At 40.3% G+C, this 23,207-nt stretch overlaps 1 protein-coding gene across 3 annotated transcripts in view; it reads left to right on the plus strand.

The window, feature by feature from the left end:
* GYG2 (glycogenin 2) overlaps positions 1–2,370 on the plus strand; it is a 213,211-nt gene extending 210,841 nt beyond the window's left edge. For all 3 annotated transcript variants that reach the window (XM_053706438.1, XM_053706440.1, XM_053706439.1), the window contains exon 10: positions 2,063–2,370. In XM_053706438.1, the coding sequence (XP_053562413.1) occupies positions 2,063–2,224 (162 nt within the window). In that variant the 3' untranslated portion in view covers positions 2,225–2,370. The remainder of the gene's footprint in view (positions 1–2,062) is intronic.
* Positions 2,371–23,207: the final 20,837 nt, after the last annotated feature.

Consider the following 23,207-nt stretch of genomic DNA (forward strand, 5'->3'; position numbering starts at 1 on the left):
CAACGTGGTCGGACGTGGTGTGGGCGTGGCACGTGTGGGGCCTGGCGGGGCCAGATGCCAGGATAGAAAGAGCAGAAGAGGGTGGATAGAGAGAGGGAGAGAGAGACAGCAAAAGAGAGAGGGGGAGAGAGACAGCAAAAGAGAGGGGGAGAGAGAAAGCAAAAGAGAGGGGGGAGAGAGACAGCAAAAGAGAGGAGGGAGAGAGACAGCAAAAGAGAGGAGGGAGAGAGACAGCAAAAGAGAGGAGGGAGAGAGACAGCAAAAGAGAGGGGGGAGAGAGACAGCAAAAGAGGGGGGGAGAGAGACAGCAAAAGAGAGGGGAGAGAGAGACAGCTAAAGAGAGGGGGGAGAGAGACAGCAAGAGAGAGGGGGGAGAGAGCACAAAACAGGGGGGAGGGAGCACAAAAGAGAGGGGGGAGAGAGTCAGCAAAAGAGAGGGGGGAGAGAGACAGCAAAAGAGAGGGGGGAGAGGGACAGCAAAAGAGAGGAGGGAGAGAGACAGCAAAAGAGAGGGGGGGAGAGAGACAGCAAAAGAGATGGGGAAGAGAGCACAAAAGAGAGGGGGGAGAGGGGAAGAGTGCACAAAAGAGAGGGGGAGAGTGCGCAAAAGAGAGGGGGGGAGAGCGCAAAAAAGAGCGGGGAGAGAGCGCAAAAGAGATCGGGAGAGAGCGCAAAAGAGAGGGGGGAGAGAGCGCAAAAGAGAGGGGGGAGAGAGCACAAAAGAGAGGGGGGGAGAGAGCACAAAAGAGAGGGGGGAGAGAGCGCAAAAGAGTAGGGGAGAGAGAGAGCAAAAGAGAGGGGGGAAAGAGAGAGAGCAAAAGAGATGGGGAGAGAGTGCAAAAGAGAGGGGGGAGAGAGAGCGCAAAAGAGTGGGGGGAGAGAGAGTGCAAAAGAGAGGGGGGAGAGAGAGCACAAAAGAGAGGGGGGAGAGAGCACAAAAGAGAGGGGGGAGAGAGCACAAAAGAGTGGGGGAGAGAGCAAAAGAGAGGGGGGAGAGAGAGAGTAAAAGAGAGAGGGGGAGAGAGCAAAGAGAGGGGGGAGAGAGAGCAAAAGTGAGGGGGAGAGAGAGCGCAAAAGAGAGGGGGAGAGAGAGAGCAAAAGTGAGGGGGGAGAGAGAGAGAGCAAAAGAGAGGGGAGAGAGAGAGAGCAAAAGAGAGGGGAGAAAGAGAGAGCAAAAGAGAGGGGAGAAAGAGAGAGCAAAAGATTGGGGGGATAGAGAGAGAGTAAGGGATGGGACTGCTGTACTGCAAAAAATAGCCCGTGTACACAGGCTTTAGGACTAGAATTTAAAATAAAATGCTCTGACACATGTAAGTTGCATTATAGCTTTTTGCCATTACAGTTATGTATGTGTTTGTTTTAAATATAAAATGTGTGTATGATCATGTGTAGCATACTTGTAATTGTTATGTAATTACTTAACTAAGGGATAGTCTAGTAAAGATTAAACTTCCATGATTCAGCTAGAGAATGCAATTTTAAGCAACTTTCTAATTTACTCTTATTATCAATATTTCTTCGTTCTCTTGGTATCTTTATTTGAAAAAGCAAGATTTTAAGCTTAGGAGCCGGCCCATTTTTGGTTCAGCACCTGGGTAGCGCATGCTGATTGGTGTTTAAATGTAGCCACCAATCAGCAAGCGCTACCCAGTTGCTGAACCAAAAATGGGCTGGCTCCTAAGCTTGCTTTTTCAGATAAAGAAACCAAGAGAACAAAGAAAAAATGATAATAGGAGTAAATTAGAAAGTTGCTTAAAATTGAATGCTCTCTCTGAATCATGAAAGTTTAATTTTGATTAGACTATTCCTTTTCACACTGCAGTGCTTACTTGCAGTATTCAAATCCAAGTTTCACAGTACACACAGTTCCACCTTAACCCTTTAAGGACACAGCTTTCAGTTTGCTCAATTGTTTTATGACGGAAAAATTCCGTCATATGTCCTTAAGAGGTTAAAATGTATCACAACTACTTCAAATGCATATATCTAGGTAAAAATGTGTTGGTGAAATGTGCTTACACTTCAACATATAGTAACATGTCTGTTTTGCAATTTACTTCAGGGGGAGCTTGCCCATTCAGTTTCTGAGTTATCTATCCAAGAGACAGAAGAACAGCCAAGAACTGAAGATGAACGCCAGATGTGGGAACAGGGACACATTGACTACATGGGGAAAGATTCCTTTGAAAACATACAAAGAAAGCTAGATCGCTTTTTACATTAATCACTTGCTTGATTGTTTTTACATTGCTGTGAGCAAAGTCTATTTTACCATATTTATTGTGAAGTGATATAATTTGATTTTATTTTACAGTTTACTATACATTAAAGAAAATATGATGGGAACCAATAATTCTCAATAAAATAAAATTGTATTGTTTTTATATTTATCTGTAATACATTGGGGATTTCTTTCATAAGGTGATGAGATTTCACAATCCATTACGCATGGAATTCACTTCCTAGCCACTAGGGGAGGCAGAATTTCTCTTAAACTTTCAAGAGCACTGCATCCCTATCACCTCACTGATATGTCAGTCTATACTTTGCTTCCCAGTAGGTGGGTGAAGAATTGAGGTGCTTCTGAATTTTGTTTTTTTATGCAGGCAGCGGTTAAAGGGACAGTCTAGTCAAAATTAAACTTTCATGATTCAAATAGGACATGCAATTTTAAACAACTTTCCAATTTACTTTTAATTTTATCATCAAATTTGCTTTGTTCTTTTGTTATTCTTAGTTAAAAGCTAAATATAGGTAGGCTCAAATGCTAATTTCTAAGGCCTTGAAGGCCGCCTTTTATCTGAACGCATTTGACAGTTTTTCACAGCTAGAGCACTTTAGTTCATGTATGCCATATAGATAACATTATGTTCATGCCTGTTTGAGTTATTTATGAGAGGGCACGGATTGGCTAAAATGCAAGTTTCTCAAAAGAACTGAAATAAGCAGTGCAGTCTGCAGAGGTTTAGATACAAGGTAATCATAGAGGTCAAAAGTATATTAATATAACCGTGATGGTTATGCAAACTTGAGGTATAGGTAATAAAGGGATTATCTATATTCTTAAACAATAACAATTCTGGTGTTGACTGTCCCTTTAAAGTCTCAAGTTTGCCTGTCATTTTTTGTGGGCACTGACTTGTTACTTAACAGATGGGAAGCCGGTCCACATTACTTTTGCAGTGCTCAAGTTGATTGGGTAGAGTACTCCTTACCCTTCTTTGCCCCTCAGCACTGCTGTTTTGTTCAGCGGGGAAGCGGATAAAGTTTTTTTCCTGCCGCTCAAGAGCCCGCCTTCCTCCTTTTTCCTCAGCGCACTTTGGAAGTAATCGCTCTAGCTGTCTCACAGTGGCTCAGGAAGAGGGTAAAAATCTCTTGATTTTCAAGTGCCTGGGGTTTGTTTGGTGCATGTTACTACATTTCTCTCCTTTATTGCAATCAGACTTAACCCTTTAGGTCCTTGTTTATTTGCTCATGTTTGGTCTCCTTTTATATTATACTTATATATTATAAGCAATTCCTCTGTCTGCTATTAGTGCTTTATTGTTAAGGTGCGTTCTGGTACTGTCCCCAGTAATGTGGATCCTTTACAGGTTAGATCCCCTGAGCAATTATTTAAATGTATAGTTTTTAAACAATATCCTATTACTCCATGTATGGATCACATGATGCATTCTAATTAATCTAATTCTAAGTCGTACCTCTGTACAGTTCTAATTAATCTAATTCTAAGTCGTACCTCTGTACAGTTCAAAGGAGTTCTTCATTTTCCTCTACTGTGTCTGAGATGTTGGCAGCCATGCCTCCTCCAAGTAAGCGCAAAAAAGTCTCTGACAAACAACTTTCTTCTGGTTTGCCATGTACTTCTGATTCGCTCAAGATCAGAACTTTTAAAAATTACTTACAGACTCAGATTCTTTCTCCTCAGATCCGTCTTCTGAGGGAGAAGTACTTTCTGACTATCAAGAGGCAGATTCAGATCAAGATTCTGAATGTTTAAAGTTGAACATCTTAGAACTCTCTTAAAAAAGGTGTCAAGTACCTTAGGGGTACAAGATCCTAAGCCTATGGAAGCAAAATCCACTAAGCAATTTGATTTTTAAACTGTCTGTTAAGATTCCAGAGGTTTTTCCGGTTCCTGAGGCTATAACTTAAATCATTACCAAGGAATGGTCCAGACCTGGTCTTCCTTTCAATCCAGCTCCTGAATGCAAGAAGATGTTTCCTTTATGTACGTCTAGAGTGGAACTTTTGGGAAACAATTTCAAAGGTATCTCTTTTAAAGACCCTATGGACAGGAAATGGCTCTGTGAAGCTGCCCCCCCCCCCCCCTTACAATCAGCACAAATAAAAAAATAATTGTGTTTTGTTTGTGCCTTAAACATTACAATTTATGCTGCTTTTATTTGTAAAAAAAAAATGTGATTGTTTTTCCCAGACTGTGATCTCACCCAGCCCCCTACAACAATGGAATTGATACCAGGCTGGTTTATTAGAACAGAGATTTAAACGGCACTAACACTGTACTAACAAACCAGCACGGTTTCATGTCTTTTGGCTGTTAGTAATCTCGCCAGCCCAGAGAACTTTCAATCATCTAGCCCTATGTCTTTTTGTTTTTAGTAACAATTTAATTAAATTGTTAATAACTCTAAAATGAAAAGCCTTAGAACGGAGATTTAAACAGCACAAACACTACACTATGGGCTCAATGATATAAACTTCGCCTGCTCAAAGCCACTTTTTCTAGCCGACTCTCGCAAGGCTGCCCCAGTGGGATGATAGTAAAAAAGGGGCAGTCCCTGCGAGTGGTGAGATTGCTTCTATTAAAAGTATTGGAGTATTCCTTAGAGCGAAGTTAGCAGGGAGAGCACATTAAAATTAAAATCCTGCAGCCAATAGAACTCACATTATGCTGCTTTCTGGATTGAGCATCTTATATTCACCTATATTTACGTAAATATGTATTTATCTGTTAGGGTTATAATTATTTTGTGTGTTTTGAGAAAATCTTGCCACCTTTTAGTTAGCGAGAAAAAATGATATCTGCAGTGCGAAAATCTTTATAGAATTACACTGGGATTAGAGAGACATTTTCATATACACCCATGGAACGCCAATGTTACGCCCATGTTCAGCCCATTTTACGAAAAAACAATTACGCTTTGTATTTATAAGTTCAAATTTTCTGTATGATTTTCCAGTGTACTACATCCAGTGTACTACAATTACGATTTACGCAATTACGATTTACGCTATGCATATTTAATTTGATTTATTCCTGGGTAAATTACATACAATCCAACATCCAAAAGACATGAAACCGGGCTGGGTCGTTAGTTCTGCAAAAAATAATATTTGTGCCAGTTTAATTTCTGAGATATGCACTTTAAATTTTAGCCGGTGACCTCAATCTCTGCCCACTTTCCACCCTATGTAATTAAATTGTGAAAAAATACACCATTCTTTTGTGCTGGTTTCGTTTCAGAGCTATTGCACTTTATATTTTAGCACATTTGGCCTCATCTAATACCACTTTCCACCCCATGTCATTTAAATAATAGTTGATTTGTGCCGCAAAAATTTACATTTGTGCTGGTTTCGTTCATGAGATATTGCACTTTATATCTCTGCTTACTTTCCACCACGTGTAATTAAATCATGAAAAAAAATGTAATTCATTTGCGCTATCATTAAAAAAAAAAGTACAACATTCATTTATGCTGTTTGTGCCGATTGTTCCGCATGTAATTAAATCATGAAAAAATATGCCATTCGTTTTTGCTACGTTTGTGCTGCAAAAATTAACAATTGGACCAGTTTAGTTTCTGAGATATTGCACTTTATATTTTTAACCCATGTGACCTTTTCTATGCCTACTTTCCACACCATGAAATTAAATTGCAAATATATATAATTTCCATTTGTGCTATGTTTGTTCTGATTATCTGTGTTTGATGTACAAAGATTCACATGTTTGGATATTATTTTTATTCGAACAACCATGTTAAATTAATAATCTTTTTGGCTCATTTTTGTTTATATAGTTATCTTGAATATTATTTTTTGCCATGTATATATGTACATGGCAAAAAAAAATACTTGGCAAGACAATCCCCCAGTCATTCTCTTTGCCTCTCGTGCAAGGAGGAGATGAAGTGTTTGGTGTCTGACTTCAATCAAGATTTTATTATTTTGAAAGCAGAGCAAGCTTGCTCTGTTCTTTCCTCTCAAGATGGGGTCTAGCTGTGCTCCATGTTAGTCTCTTCAGTAGGGCAGTGGTGGCTTTAAAGCAGTTAGGAACTTGTAAGGTGGGCCTTGCTGCGTTTTCCTAACACTCTGCTGTCCTAGTACAGAAAGCCAGAATAGGTTTATTCTGATCTTTCTTTTTTTCTACAGGCCTATGTGAGGAGCGGCATCCTCTCACGCCATGTAAGCGGTCCTCCTGCCGGACTGCTAAATGCAGGTAAGTGACTTTGGGTCTTCTAGGGAGATCTGGCACTTTTCTTCAATATCTGCATTTTCATGGGACACAAATATCCTTAGTAAGGATATCGTTAAGGGCAGGGTGCAGGCACGTTTCAGTATGTGATAGAGACGTTTCTTTAACCCCTAATTTGGTTTTGTGACATATTGAAAGGGTTTTACCTGCCTTATATGCTGTTACTACACTCATGGAGACTGTGTTACATTTTGTACTGCGAAAACGGAACACTTTTGTTCAAGCAGGTCTGCTCTCCCTTGCTATTCTGCTACTGCAGAGAGGAGAAACATTCAGGGAGCGATAACAATGTGTACAGGTCGGAGCAGCCGCAGCTCCCTTGCTAGGAGCGGACTTCTCTTGCCCCGACAAGATTTGGTGTTATGCAATGGTTTTACTATATATTTGGTGCAGAGATCTATATGAAAGTACTCCAGCGCTGCCTGTTAGTTACGACCTAGCAGCGCATCATTTTTGTGAAATTGCGTGCTTCTTCTCATCAGTGGGACTCCGCCTCCCTCTAATAAGGATCGGAACGGCGCCATATTTATTGCTCTGTCCGTTTCAGAACGGAACGGCCATGTGGGCTGTTATCTGGAGACAGATGTTTTTGTGATTTGAATTTTAATCCTAGGCTAGGCAAGAACTTAGTCTAGTTGTTTCCTTTTCCCAGAAATTAGTAGCTTATATCTTAGCTACCCTGATAGTGAGAAGTCACCTTTTCCCTGGGAAGTTGTTCTAATAATATTGTACATTTTGTCTCTGAAGTATAGATTAAGAAACAGTACTTTAGTGTTTAAGTTCATGTTTCACAAAGGCTAACCTGTGGCTCAGCAGTAATACACAGTAATAGAAGCCAGCAGTCCTGGGTTCTATACCCATAAGAAAAATGTTTATCTCATGATACCACTGCAATTTAAGTGCATTTAGAGTGTCAGCACAATTTCTGAATACGGCTTAGAGAGAAACAGTCCTTTTAATAGTTAAGTCTATGGGGCCCATTTATCAAGCTCCGAACGGAGCTTGTGGGCCCGTGTTTCTGGCGAATCTTCAGACTCGCCAGAAACAGCAGTTTCTAAAGACCGCTGCTCCATAACCCTGTCCCCCTGCTCTGAGGCAGAGGACAGGAATCGCCGGAATTTAACCTGATCGAGTACGATCGGGTTGATTGACACCCCCCTGCTGGCGGCATTGCTCTCCGCATTCAGCGAGGTCTTGCGGACCTGAGCCACACTGTCGGATCAGGTCCGCAAGACCTTTGATAAATAGGCCCCATTGTTTCACCTAATTTTTTTTTTTTTTTAAATTGGGATTTCATGCCTAGACATGCTGTTATCTAGGAACATTTAAAGTGACAGCACAATTTCTAAGTGTTTTTCATTGGTGCTTGTCAGTCTGTCCTCACAGAGTTAAAAAGCTCTGTTCCCATGTTATGTCACTATTAACTCATAAATTGTCTCTCGGGATGATACTGTTTAAAGGAGAAAACTGTGGTATTGCCTAATGTCCCAAGCCTTATGGCATCACATACTGTGCCCTGCATTTTCCTCTTAGTCTCCTGGAGGAGCTAAATTGCTTGCAGAATTTCTCTTGTAAGGTGTATCCAGTCCACGGATTCATCCATTACTTGTGGGATATTCTCCTTCCCAACAGGAAGCTGCAAGAGGATCACCCACAGCAGAGCTGTCTATATAGCTCCTCCCCTAACTGCCACCTCCAGTCATTCTCTTGCAGCTCTCGACAAGGGAAGTATCAAGAGAGATGTGGTGAATTAGTGTAGTTTATCTTCAATCAAAAGTTTGTTATTTTTAAACGGTACCGGCGTTGTACTGTTTTTTACCTCAGGCAGAAATTAGAAGAAGAGTTTTGCCTGAGGTTTTTGATGATCTTAGCAGGTTGTAACTAAGGTCCACTGCTGTTCTCACACATAACTGAAGAGTATGGGGAAACTTCAGCTGGGGGAACGGCCTGCAGAATTAACTGCCCTGAGGTATGTTCAGTATATTTTTTTCTAGAGAGATGATAAGACCTAGAAAATGCTGACAGTGCCTGATATATTTAAGGTAAGCCTGATTGCAGTGATTTAACAAACGACTGGCATCATGCTTGCAGTAAAGGGTAATATTCATATTACTTGCTATTATGGCTAGTATGTAAAACGTTTGCATAATATATAAAGAACGTTTTTTTACTGAGGGTGATAAATCTTTATTTGGGACCTAGTTTTCCACATGGCTGACTAGATTTCTCCTAGGAGTAGTTATTTATGGCCCTTTCACTTTGAGTGCACGGTGGGAGGGGCCTATTTTCGCTCTCTAATTGCGCAGTTGTTTTTACATTCTGAGACATCCAGCTTCCCTGAAGGAGTCCCCTGACATATTGGACCTCTGTAAGGGGTTTTTGTGCCTACAAAAGTCATTTTATGGGAAGGTAGGAGCCACAGTAGAGCTGTGGCAGTTTGCTTGTGACTGTTATAACGGTTTTACCGTTTTTTGGCTTCGTTTTTGAGTCTGAGGGGTTAATCATCCATTTGCAAATGGGTGCAATGCTATTTTAGTCTGTTATACACACTGTAAAAATTTCATAAAGTTAACTGCTTTTTTTCACTGTTTTGCAGTTTTTGTGTTTGTTTTTTTCCCTTAAAGGCACAGTACCGTTTTTTATATTCTGCTTTTTCACATTAATTAAAGTGTTTTCCAAGCTTGCTGGTCTCATTATTAGTCTGTTAAACATGTCTGACATAGAGGAAAGTACTTGTTCATTATGTTTAGAAGCCATTGTGGAACCCCCTCTTAGAATGTGTACCAAATGTACTGATCTTACTATAAGTTATAAAGACCATATTCTGGCTTTAAAAGATTTATCACCAGAGGAAATTGACAAGGGGGAAGTTATGCCGACTAACTCTCCCCACGTGTCAGAGCCTATAACTCCCGCTCAAGGGACACCAAGTACATCTAGCGCGCTCATTGCGTATACTTTACAAGACATGGCGGCAGTTATGAATCATACCCTTACAGAAGTATTGTCCAAACTGCCAGGGTTACAAGGAAAGCGAGACAGCTCTGGGGCTAGAACAAATACAGAGCTCTCTGATGCTTTAGTAGCTATGTCTGATATACCCTCACAATGTGCAGAAGCCGAAGCAGGAGAGCTTCTATCTGTGGGTGATTTTTCTGATTCAGGGAAGACACTTCAACCTGATTCTGATATGTCTACATTTAAATTTAAGCTTGAACACCTCCGCGTGTTGCTCAGGGAGGTTTTAGCAACTCTGGATGACTGTGACGCCATTGTAGTCCCAGAGAAATTGTGTAAATTGGATAAATACTATGCAGTGCCTGTTTACACTGATGTTTTTCCAATACCTAAGAGATTTTCAGAAATAATTTCTAAGGAATGGGATAGACCAGGTGTACCGTTCTCTCCCCCTCATGTTTTTAAAAAGATGTTTCCTATAGATGCCGCTACATGGGACTTGTGGCAAACGGTCCCTAAGGTGGAGGGAGCAGTCTCTACCCTAGCGAAGCGTACAACTATCCCTGTCGAGGACAGTTGTGCTTTTCTAAATCCAATGGACAAAAAATTAGAGGGTTACCTTAAGAAATTTTTTACTCAACAAGGTTTTATTCTACAGCCCCTTGCATGCATTGCCCCTTGTCACTGCATTGCCCCATTGGATGATATCCTTGACAAGCTTAAAGCTCTTAAGCTAGCCAATTCATTTGTTTCTGACGCCGTTGTTCATTTAACCAAGCTAACGGCTAAAAATTCAGGTTTTGCTATTCAGCCGCGTAGGGCGCTATGGCTTAAATCCTGGTCAGCTGACGTTACTTCAAAGTCTAAGCTTCTCAACATTCCCTTCAAGGGGCAGACCCTATTCGGGCCTGGACTGAAGGAGATTATTTCCGATATTACTGGAGGAAAAGGTCGCGCCCTTCCTCAGGATAGGTCCAATAAATTAAGGACCAAACAGACTAATTTTTGTTCCTTTCAAAACTTCAAGAGTGGCGCAGCTTCAACTTCCTCTAATACAAAACAAGAGGGACATTTTGCCCAGTCCAAGCCGGTCTGGAGACCTAACCAGGCTTGGAACAAAGGAAAGCAGGCCAAAAAACCTGCTGCTGCCTCTAAGACAGCATGAAAGATCAGCCCCCGATCCGGAAACGGATCTAGTAGGGGGCAGACTTTCTCTTTTCGCCCAGGCTTGGGCAAGAGATGTCCAGGATCCCTGGGCATTGGAAATTGTGTCCCAGGGATATCTTCTGGACTTCAAAGCTTCTTCCCCCAAAGGGAGATTTCATCTCTCACAATTATCTGCAAACCAGATAAAGAGAGAGGCATTCTTACATTGTGTTCAAGACCTCCTAGTTATGGGAGTGATCCACCTAGTTCCAAAGGAGGAACAGGGGCAAGGCTTCTATTCAAATCTGTTTGTAGTTCCCAAGAAAGAGGGAACTTTCAGACCAATCTTAGATCTCAAGGTCCTAAACAAATTTCTCAGGGTCCCATCCTTCAAGATGGAGACTATTCAAACCATCCTACCTATGATCCAGGAGGGTCAATATATGACTACCGTGGACTTAAAGGATGCTTATCTTCACATTCCGATTCACAGAGATCATCATCGGTTTCTCAGGTTCGCCTTCCTAGACAGGCATTATCAGTTTGTGGCTCTTCCCTTTGGGTTAGCTACGGCACCAAGAATCTTTACAAAGGTTCTAGGGTCACTCTTAGCGGTCCTGAGACCGCGGGGTATAGCGGTAGCCTCTTACCTAGACGACATTCTGATACAGGCGTCAAATTTTCAAATCGCCAGGGCCCATACGGACATTGTGCTGGCATTCCTGAAGTCTCATGGGTGGAAAGTGAACGAAGAAAAGAGTTCTCTATCCCCTCTCACAAGAGTTTCCTTTCTAGGAACTCTGATAGATTCTGTAGAAATGAAGATTTACCTGACAGAGGCCAGGTTGTCAAAATGTCTAAATTCCTGCCGTGTTCTTTATTCTACTTCTCGCCCTTCAGTGGCTCAGTGTATGGAAGTGATCGGCTTAATGGTAGCGGCAATGGACATAGTGCCGTTTGCTCGCCTACATCTCAGACCACTGCAACTCTGCATGCTCAGTCAGTGGAATGGGGATTACACAGATTTGTCCCCTCTACTAAATCTGGATCAAGAGACCAGAGATTCTCTTCTCTGGTGGCTATCTCGGGTCCATCTGTCCAAGGGTATGACCTTTCGCAGGCCAGATTGGACAATAGTAACGACAGATGCCAGCCTTCTGGGCTGGGTTGCAGTCTGGAACTCCCTGAAGGCTCAGGGCTCGTGGACTCAGGAGGAGACACTCCTTCCGATAAACATTCTGGAACTAAGAGCGATATTCAATGCTCTTCAGGCTTGGCCTCAGCTTGTTGCGGTCAGGTTCATCAGATTTCAGTCGGACAATATCACGACTGTAGCCTACATCAACCATCAAGGGGGAACAAGGAGTTCCCTTGCAATGTTGGAGGTTTCAAAAATAATTCTATGGGCAGAGGTTCACTCTTGCCATCTATCAGCTATCCATATCCCAGGAGTAGAGAAGTGGGAGGCGGATTTTCTAAGTCGGCAGACTTTTCATCCGGGGGAGTGGGAACTCCATCCGGAAGTGTTTGCACAGTTGATTCAACGTTGGGGCAAACCAGAATTGGATCTCATGGCGTCTCGTCAGAACGCCAAGCTTCCTTGTTACGGGTCCAGGTCCAGGGATCCCAAGGCAGTGCTGATAGATGCTCTAGCAGAGCCTTGGTCCTTCAACCTGGCTTATGTGTTTCCACCGTTTCCTCTGCTCCCTCGTCTGATTGCCAAGATCAAGCAGGAGAGAGCTTCGGTGATTTTGATAGCACCTGCGTGGCCACGCAGGACTTGGTATGCAGATCTGGTGGACATGTCATCACTTCCACCCTGGACTCTGCCGCTGAGACAGGACCTTCTACTTCAGGGTCCTTTCAACCATCCAAATCTAATTTCTCTGCGTCTGACTGCTTGGAGATTGAACGCTTGATTTTATCAAAACGTGGTTTCTCTGAGTCAGTCATTGATACCTTAATTCAGGCTCGAAAGTCTGTCACCAGGAAAATCTATCATAAGATATGGTGTAAATATCTTCATTGGTGTGAATCCAAGGGTTACTCATGGAGTAAAGTCAGGATTCCCAGGATATTATCTTTTCTCCAAGAGGGATTGGAAAAGGGATTGTCAGCTAGTTCCTTAAAGGGACAGATTTCTGCTCTGTCTATTCTTTTGCACAAGCGTTTGGCGGATGTTCCAGACGTTTTGTCAGGCTTTAGTTAGAATCAAGCCTGTGTTTAAACCTGTTGCTCCGCCATGGAGTTTAAATTTAGTTCTTAAGGTTCTTCAAGGGGTTCCGTTTGAACCTCTGCATTCCATAGATATCAAGCTTTTATCTTGGAAAGTTCTGTTTTTGGTAGCTATTTCTTCGGCTCGAAGAGTTTCAGAGTTATCTGCCTTACAGTGTGATTCCCCTTATCTGATCTTCCATGCAGATAAGGTAGTTTCGCGTACCAAACCTGGGTTGCTTCCTAAGGTGGTATCTAATAAGAATATCAATCAGGAGATTGTTGTTCCGTCACTGTGTCCTAATCCTTCTTCAAAGAAGGAACGTCTATTACATAATCTTGACGTGGTTCGTGCTTTAAAATTTTATTTACAAGCTACTAAGGATTTTTGTCAAACATCGGCATTGTTTGTTGTTTACTCTGGACAGAGAAGAGGCCAAAGGGCTTCGGCAACTTCTCTTTCTTTTTGGTTAAGAAGCATAATCCGCTTAGCTTATGAGACTGCTGGCCAGCAGCCTCCTGAAAGAATTACAGCTCATTCCACTAGAGCGGTGGCTTCCACATGGGCTTTTAAAAATGAGGCTTCTGTTGAACAGATTTGTAAGGCGGCAACTTGGTCTTCGATTCATACTTTTTTTAAATTCTACAAATTTGATACTTTTGCTTCTTCGGAGGCTGTTTTTGGGAGAAAGGTCTTACAGGCAGTGGTGCCTTCCGTTTAAGCGCCTGCCTTGTCCCTCCCTTCATCCGTGTCCTATAGCTTTGGTATTGGTATCCCACAAGTAATGGATGAATCCGTGGACTGGATACACCTTACAAGAGAAAACAAAATTTATGCTTACCTGATAAATTTATTTCTCTTGTGGTGTATCCAGTCCACGGCCCGCCCTGTCATTTTAAGGCAGGTGTTTTTTATTTTTAAACTACAGTCACCACTGCACCCTATAGTTTCTCCTTTCTCTTGCTTGTCTTCGGTCGAATGACTGGAGGTGGCAGTTAGGGGAGGAGCTATATAGACAGCTCTGCTGTGGGTGATCCTCTTGCAGCTTCCTGTTGAGAAGGAGAATATCCCACAAGTAATGGATGAATCCGTGGACTGGATACACCACAAGAGAAATAAATTTATCAGGTAAGCATAAATTTTGTTTTTTCTTTGCTCAGGTATCTTCTGCGATATCTGCGGCATTGTCTGCTTTCCTATACTAATGGGAAATCGCAAGGGAAGGTTAGAGATTCAGATAGTAATGTTTCTGCTCCTGCTGCTACTCAGTTTGACCTTCCTCATAAGGCTGAGGGTGGAGGATACCTGGGTAGCCTCTGAGGGAAAATCTCAGATTAGGACAGTAATTCCTTCACTTGATCCTTAAGTGGTAATCTTCAGATGTATGCCTGATCACCTCATGTATTGTTTAAGGAGGTTTTGGCTACTTGGACGACATCGATATCCTATCATTGTCAACCCTTGGAAGTTTTGCAACTTGATCATCTCTATGATGTTCCTTCCTAAAATTTAGCATGACTTGAGACCTGAAGTAAAGTGTAATGGTTAAAAAAATATTACACAATACACATCCAAAAAACATTAAAATAACGTATTACACATACACACTTTTTAATAAAAAATATAATTTAAACATTAATAAAAATGTTTTTAAAAGCTTAAAAGAGATGAGGTATATGGAAAGGTGTTTGACTGGGAAGGGGTCTAATGTATGTGTGTGTGTATATATATGTCTAAATATGTGTATGTGTGCATGCATGTCTTTATATGTGTATATATGTATATACATGTGTATTAATGTTTATGGGTAAATATGTATGTGCATATAAAACGCATACAGTATATAGACATATATACACACTTCCCATGCACATACCTTCAAACATGCTGCTATATCATTTGTAATCAGTTTTAATGTATTTTGAATAGAAATACTTGAGATTCCTATGTTTTTCACTTAGAAGATTTTTTTTTTTATCTTTTTTAAAATAAATCTATCTATACATACTATATATATATATTTACTATATATATTATATCTGTATATATTTATATAGATATTTAGGTATATATTAGATACATATTTTACAGAAAATAATCATACGATATATATATATATATATATATATATATATATATATATATATATATATATATATATATATATAGATGAATAGTTTTTTGTAGCACATCCCAAACAGGGGGGTGCAACAGCACTACACGAATAATAAGGGGAAGCCTATTTGGTTGCTACTATTCATAAACTTATTTGTCGGCTGGAGTGCTTATGCATACGTAGACTGGAGCACTTAAGTCAAAAAATTTTTTGACCATAGACAAGATGCATTTACCTTGCACTTCCCTCTCCCCAGGTTTTATTATTGAAGCATCATATGGATATGGAATGGAAGTTAGGAGATAAAGTTAAAATTTAACTTTATTACAACACTTTAACATATAGGACAGATATAAATTAAAAACACAAACAGCACGTGGGCATACATGAATGAAGCACTTGGGTTTTCAGGGAATCAAAAATTCTCTTGCTTCAAAATAATGCTAAACTAAGGGTTTACAGTTAGGTAAATTCACTAAGATATACAAAATAGATTGTCTGGATTCACCTTATGTATCTTTATATGATCTGTCCTAGATTGTTGAACAACTGATATGTGATTCACTAGGTTATAGTTGGATAACAAAATATAGATACCCTTAGTTGATTTACTGGTAAGAAGTAGTTAATATTTATATATTCCAGAGTAGCAATGTGCTGTAGAATAGAATATTTTACACTATTATAGTGGTGGATCTTTTGTCTCTCGTACTGTCCCTTTAATAGGGTGAATGTTACAAGAGTTTATTATTCAACACATATGCGTTAGTGGAGTCAAGCTTTAGTTGAAACTTACTATCTCCTTAGTTGGATAAAATTATTATAGTTGCAAATATTGTGAATACATGTATTGCTGAATTAATATTCCAGATTTATTACAATATTTTTGCTATATAGCTAACAACTGAATATTTATTGAAATATTTTTAATAAAGGATTATTGAATTGCGCAGATAACACTGGGGGTATTATATAATGTTTCCTCAGTCTCAGTGTAATTTGTTTCCTAGTATCTTCGCACCTCTGGCTTGCTGTTATTGAGTAAGTATTACAGCTCTTATGTCACTTATTAATGTCAATACTTGTATTAATATGTTCAGGATACTAGGAATTCTCTGAGGCTAAGATGCACCTTTGATGTATTTACTGAGGTTTCAGATGAATATAATATGAATTGGATTGTATACTTTGTTATAGAAATTTATCACAATGTTTCAGGATTAAGAGTTCTATTATAAAACATGAAACTTTAGATCAGCGTGTAAAGTCTTATTTCTTTTTTAAGACACGATGAGTCTACGGATCATCTTAATTACTAATGGGATATTGACTCCCTGGTCAGCAGGAGGAGGCAAAGAGCACCACAGCAGAGCTGTTAAATAGCTCCTCCCTTCCCTTCCACCCCAGTCATTCTCTTTGCCTACGTTAGTGATAGGAAGAGGTAAAGTGAGGTGTTAGTATAGATTCTTCAATCAAGAGTTTATTATTTTTAAAGTAGTGCCAGAGAGTGCTGCTTTGTCCTAGGGTGTAGCTGTGGTCCATATCAGTCTCTACAGTAGAGCTTTGGTGGCCTTAGAGCAATGGGAACTTGTGGGACATAATTCTCACTGCGCCTCCCAGAACTTACTTGCTGCCCTAATCCTTCAGTCTGAGGTAGTTGCTCACTCAGCATTTTGTTTTCCTCAGGTCGATGTGAGGGACAGGACCTCTCAAGCCTGAGAACTGCCTTTACTGCCAGTAGAAGACAAGGTAAGGGCTACCTTATATTCTTATGTTTCCGGTCAGGTAGGAGCACTTCAGCAGAGTGCTGAGGTTATTATTTTGTTTTTTGGGACAAAGAAAACGCTTGTTATGTACATGTATGTATGTATTGGGTACTTGTAAAGTGTGGCTAATCACCCGTAAGGGTCTCAAGGCGCTGCTCATTTTATCTACCTCGGAAGGATGAAAGGCTGAGTGGACCTCGCCGGGGATCGAACCTGCAACCCTTGGGTTGCTACAGAGCTCAGCAACAGTGCATGCTGAGCTATCTGTCCGTTAATCTGTCATTTTTGCAGCAAAAAAGAAAAGAAACCAATTTAAATTTAAAGAGACAGTAACATTTTTTTTACAATTACATTTTTCAATCTAGTTTGTCAATTTTTTATTGGATATTGAAAAATTGTGTGCAAGCATGGACCAAGGGGACTTACAAGATGTCACCTGTGCTTTATGTTTTGATGCTAATGTGGAACCACCAATCCCTTTCTGTCCTTCATGTATTCAAAGGACTTTAAGTTATAGAAATAAAAAATTTTCAGAGCCAATCTCCTCTAAGGCAGATGTTGTCCAAGAGTCTAATGTTGAAGGTCAATTTATGCCGCAGCTTTCTCCCCAAACGTCCTAAATTTTACCGCCCTCACAAGCAGTGCCCTGCACTTCCGCTATAGTCCCTGCGGGGATTTCGTTACAAGACATAGCTTCTCTTATGTCTTCAACTGTTTCTGGTGCCTTGTCTGCCTTTCCAATGTTACAGAGTAAGCTTAAGAGAAAGGCCAGACAGTCAGTAAACGAGGTATCGGACGCCATTGTCGCAATTTCAGACGTATCCTCCCAACAGCCTGAAGAGGAGGGTGCGGCAATAGCTTCTGAGGGAGAAATTTCAGATTCAGAGGGTTTATTACCCCTGACTGACTCGGAGGTGGTATCTTTCAGATTCAAACTGGAACACCTTTGTCTACTTCTTAGGGAGGTTTTGATTACCTTGGACGATAGTGACTCCACAATAGTGGTTGTCCCTCAGCAGTCTAGTAAACTGGACAGATATTTTGAGGTTCCGTCCTTTACAGATGTATTTCCAGTCCCTAAAAGAGCTACTGAAATCATTACTAAGGAGTGGGAGAGACCGGGTATCCCTTTTTCTCCCTCTCCCATTTTTAAGAAAATGTTTCCAAAAGCCGATACTGTTAAGGAGGCTTGGCAAACGGTCCCTAAGGTAAAAGGAGCAGTTTCTACCCTTGCTAAAAGAACTACTATTCCCATAAAGGATAGTTGTGCTTTCAAAGACCCTATGGATAAAAAGTTAGAGGGGTTACTGAAGAAGATTTATGTACACCAGGGTCTGCAGTGGTAGCCGGCTGTGTGCATTGCCACCGTTACTAGTGCGGCGGCATATTGGTTTGATGCATTATCTGAGGCCCTCAGGACTGAGACTTCTCTGGATGAGATCCAGGATAGGATAAAGGCTCTTAAACTTGCAAATGCCTTTAGTTCGGACGCTTCCCTTCAAGTTATCAAATTGGGAGCGAAGATATCGAGTTTTTCTATCTTGGCCTGCAGAGCCTTATGGTTAAAGCCCTGGTCTGCGGATGTGTCTTCTAAGTATAAACTTCTAGCCATTCCATACAAGGGGAAGACTTTGTTCGGACCCGATCTGAAGGAGATTATTTCAGACGTCACAGGAGGTAAGGGTCATCTTCTCCCGCAAGACAAGAGAAATAAGCAAAAAGGACGACAGAGTAATTTTCATTCCATTCACAACTTCAAGGGAAACTCTTCCTCTTCCTCCTCTAAGCAGGAACAGGCCAAACCAACATGGAGACCCAGCCAGTCTTGGAACAAGGGAAAGCAGTCCAAGAAGCTGGTTGGTGATTCCAAGACAGCATGAAGGGCATGCCCCCGATCCAGGACCGGATCAGGTAGGGGGCAGACTATCCTTCTTTGTTCAAGCCTGGGTTTGGGATGTCCAGGATCCCTGGGCAATAGAAATAGTGTCTCAGGGATAGAAACTGGAGTTCAAGGTTTTTCCTCCCAGAGGCAGATTTTTAATTTCAAGATTATCTGCAGACCAGACAAAGAGAGAGGCGTTCTTACACTGTGTAGGAGACCTCTCCGCTCTGGGAGTGATTGTTCCCGTTCCAATTCAGGAACAAGGACTGGGGTTTTATTCCAATCTGTTTGTTGTTCCAAAAAAAGAGGGAACCTTCAGACCAATTCTAGACCTCAAGAGTCTAAACAAGTTTCTCAGGGTACCGTCCTTCAAGATGGAAACTATTCGTTCCATTGATCCAAGAGGGTCAATTTATGACAACAGTGGATTTAAAGGACGCGTATCTACATGTTCCCATTCACAAGGATCATCACAAGTTCTTAAGGTTTGCCTCTCTGGACAAACACTACCAGTTTGTGGCTCTTCCTTCCGGTCTTGCCACAGCCCCCAGAATCTTGACAAAGGTTCTGGGATCTCTGTTGGCGGAATTTTGATCAAAAGGCATTGCAGTGGCGCCTTATCTGGACGACATTCTAGTTCAGACGCCATCCTTTCAGCTAGCAAGATCACACACAAACTTGGTGTTGTCCTTCCTAAGATCCCATGGCTGGAAGGTAAATTTAGAAAAGAGTTCCTTAGTTACAAACACAAGGGTAACTTTCCTAGGAACCATAATAGACTCTCTGTCTATGAAGATATTGGAGTTAATCGGGTTGATGGTGGCGGCAATGGACATCATCCCGTTTGCTCGCTTCCATCTCAGAGCTCTGCAGTTGAACATGCTGAGACAGTGGAACAGAGATTATTCGGACTTGTCCCCTCGTCTTCTCCTGGAGCAGGAGACAAGGGACTCTCTACAATGGTGGTTTTCTCTGGATCATCTCTCCAAGGGAACATGCTTTCGCAGACCTTCTTGGGTGATTGTGACAACAGATGCCAGAATTCTAGGGTGGGGAGCAGTCTGGGGCTCTCTAAAGGCTCAGGGAATATGGTCTTCTTCTTTGTTTGTGGTTTTCTCAGGGAAACGTAAAGGACAGAAAGCTACGGCTACTTCTCTTTCTTTTTGGCTGAAGAGCATCATACGTTTTGCATATGAGACTGCTGGACAGCAGCCTCCTGAGAGGGTTACAGCTCATTCCACGAGAGCTGTTGCTTCCTCATGGGCTTTCAAAAATGAAGCTTCAATGGAACAGATTTGCAAGGCTGCAACTTCACTCTCTTCACACTTTCAAAGTTTTACAAATTTGACACTTTTGCCTCTGCTGAGGCTGTTTTCGGGAGAAAGGTTCTTCAAGCAGTGGTGCCTTCCGTTTAGGTTCCCTGTCTTGACCCTCCCGTATCATCTCTGTACTCTAGCTTGGGTATTAGTAATTAAGATGATCCATGGACTCATCGTGTCTTAAAAAAGAAAAGAAAATTTATGCTTACCTGATAAATGTATTTCTTTTTTGACACGATGAGTCCACAGCCCACCCTGTTCTTATAGACAGGTTTTGGGTTATTGTAAACTTCAGACACCTCTGCACCTTGACTTTTCCTTTCTCTTCCTAACTTTGGTCGAATGACTGGAGTGGGAGGGAAGGGAGGAGCTATTTAACAGCTCTGCTGTGGTGCTTTTTGCCTCCTCCTGCTGACCAGGAGGTGAATATCCCATTAGTAATTAAGATGATCCGTGGACTCATCATGTCAAAAAAGAAATACATTTATCAAGTAAGCATAAATTTTCTTTTTTCTAATACATTAAGCAACCCTTTATGATTGTTAGTGTATTAGCACTAATATCTAAAATACCCCAGAATTGTGGAGGGCTTCAAGTTGTGACTAATATTATCCGTAGACTGTTTTTATGCAGCTTTAAAGTTAAATAGTAATGTGATTTAAAGTTAGCATATATAATCTATTTAGAGGGCTACAAATTAGGTACCACTTTATAATCGTCAGTACTAAAAACGCTTACATTGAAATGCTACAGAGTCCGAGCGGGCTTTGGTCTGAGGTATATATTCTTGTATACGTCAACAAAGTATATTACTAGATTTCAATATAGTCCTAAAGTAGGTAAGGTTTTTAACGGCTAATCGACGAGTTGGTTAACAGAGGTCTGTATGTCTATTGCAGCTTGTTTCTAAACCCAGTTACTGGCGGTTTTGAAAATTTGAATCTAGCCACTAAGTAAATGATCTCTTTGGCTATATTCACTTGGCGTGTCTGCAGACAATGTTGTTACTTCTAACTTAAGAATATTATTTGGATATTAAAGTTTAGATAACTAATTCCTACCCAGTGCGCACTATATAATATAAAGTTATTAAATAATTATTGTGTCCCATATGTTTGCTAAAATTTAACAAAAGTCAGGAGTTGAAAAAGAATCAACAACCCTCCCTTAACATGTTTCGCTGTTTTACATTCCGGCTTTTTCAAAAGGTGACGCGCACCTGCGTCTGCGGGTGTATATCTCCTTAGCTCCACCCATACTTCAATCTACATCCACGCCAAACCAACCTTGGTTTGATTGGCCTTTGAGTACAATTAAGGACTTAGTTATGAATCGGAGACCCATCAGAAACAGTTATTTATTGACACAGAGTAATTTATAATGATCTTGCAATGATAAATGTTACAAAGTACTACTTGCTGGGCTTTAAATAAAACAGTTGATATAGTTTGGTTGTCATTATTTATATTTCAATTGACATGATGTTAAGCACTCCTATTATGATTTTTTGTGTTTAGCACTGTGGTTAAATGATTTTGCATCCTTATTTTTTAGGTATTTTTCTATTGTGCGCTTAGATCTTAGTTAATACAGCTATCCCGCAAAGGTTTCTTTATCTACGGTCTTTATTTCATGTATGATGTCATGCCGTTGGGATTATTGTATACAGCCCTATAATAGAAGCTTTTCATCTGCTTACTGGGCATTCCATTCTTATGAATTTCATTTTTACATCCTATGATTAAACCATAGGTGCCTTTCACCAATTAATTGGATGTTATTCTTGATTTTGATTATGTCTATATTTACTTTATTTAACTCATCTTCCATTAGTTTGATTGCTACCTTCACATCTGTTTAATAATAGAGGAAATGTGTTCCCTGTTAGTATCCTAAGTAGAAGTTATCCTTGTGAAAGAGTGTGATTGGTGAATTTCATAGAACCAGTGAAAAATAGAGTGCATGTAACGAGACTGTGCTTATGAAAGATATTATTCTTCAAAATTTGTTGCATTAATATTTCTGGTGTTAAGGGTGAGACTTCACTGTCTCATTTACACCAGATGATACAATATTTGTTCTATTATAAGTGACGTGAATTATGTGCATAGGAACTATAAAACAGTAAAATTTATTTTTGCATACATTTATTTCAGTGAGAAATTATCATAAATGTCCTGTAACTATTTAGGGTATTGCATAAGGTGATAAAAAAATAAGTGACATTTTTAATTTAAATAAGACAATGTTAGTAATTCTAATTACTTCACTGAAGTGTTCACTGCTAACCTAAGTGTGAAGGTGTGAGTAGAGGGGTCAGTGAAAACCAGAGTGAGGAAAAACAAGGTATGAATTGTGCTTGGAACATTAAAAACATAAAAAAAGGAAAGTGAAGGAAAAGGGGGATTTTTTGACTCACATAACGTGAATAACATATGTAAATTTGTAAATAATCTTCCTTGATGTTAATGCTACAAGGATTTGGAGAAGGTAGATATTATTCATGGAGTGATTATTGTATACTGTATCTATCTAGCCTAAAAACCCATTAGTAGGCACTTATGCGTTGCATTTATCATTGCCCAGATTACAGAATGGATTTAGATATTTGTTATCGATCATAAAAGGCCATTTTTAAAAAAATATTTACTCTAGGTTTATATTTATTGAAATAACTTGCTTATGCGATTTATGAATTTGATTATATGAACATGGAATAATTATTCTGTTCATTTAAACCCTTAGGATGTACACAGTCCTTTAGGTAAATCCATCTGGTCTCGGCTTTTAAAAGGGCTTTCTCTAGGTCTCCTCCTCTTAGTCCTAAAGACATTTTTTGTACACCATAACATTCCAGTTCAGATGTTTTGGAATGGTGGTGCTTCAAAAAGTCTAACGCTACAGACGTAATCTTTTAATTTTTGGATATGTCTTGGGGAGCATTGCGAATATTTTGGAGATGTTCCATAATCCTCATGTGTAATTTTCTAGTGGTCATTCCAATATAGGTACACGGGCACTTGCATTGGAGAGCATAAATAACTTCAACAGTGTTGCAGCTTATATACATTTTGATTTGGTGTTGTTTACCAAATCTGTCTGTAATTGTTTTTTTCTTTTTTATCATGTTGGCACAAGTTGAGCAACTCCAACAAGGGAAGGAACCTAGCTCTGCAATTTTTTGTTTTTTTGTTTTCTTTATATAATGACTTGGGCTCAGTATTTCTTTCAGATTTCTTGATCTTCTATAGCTAATATCTGCTCTAGGTCCAATTAGATTCCTTAATACTGGGTCTGCCTGCA

This window comes from Bombina bombina, chromosome 3 (genome assembly GCF_027579735.1).
Source record: "Bombina bombina isolate aBomBom1 chromosome 3, aBomBom1.pri, whole genome shotgun sequence".
Classification (NCBI taxonomy): Eukaryota; Metazoa; Chordata; class Amphibia; order Anura; family Bombinatoridae; genus Bombina; species Bombina bombina.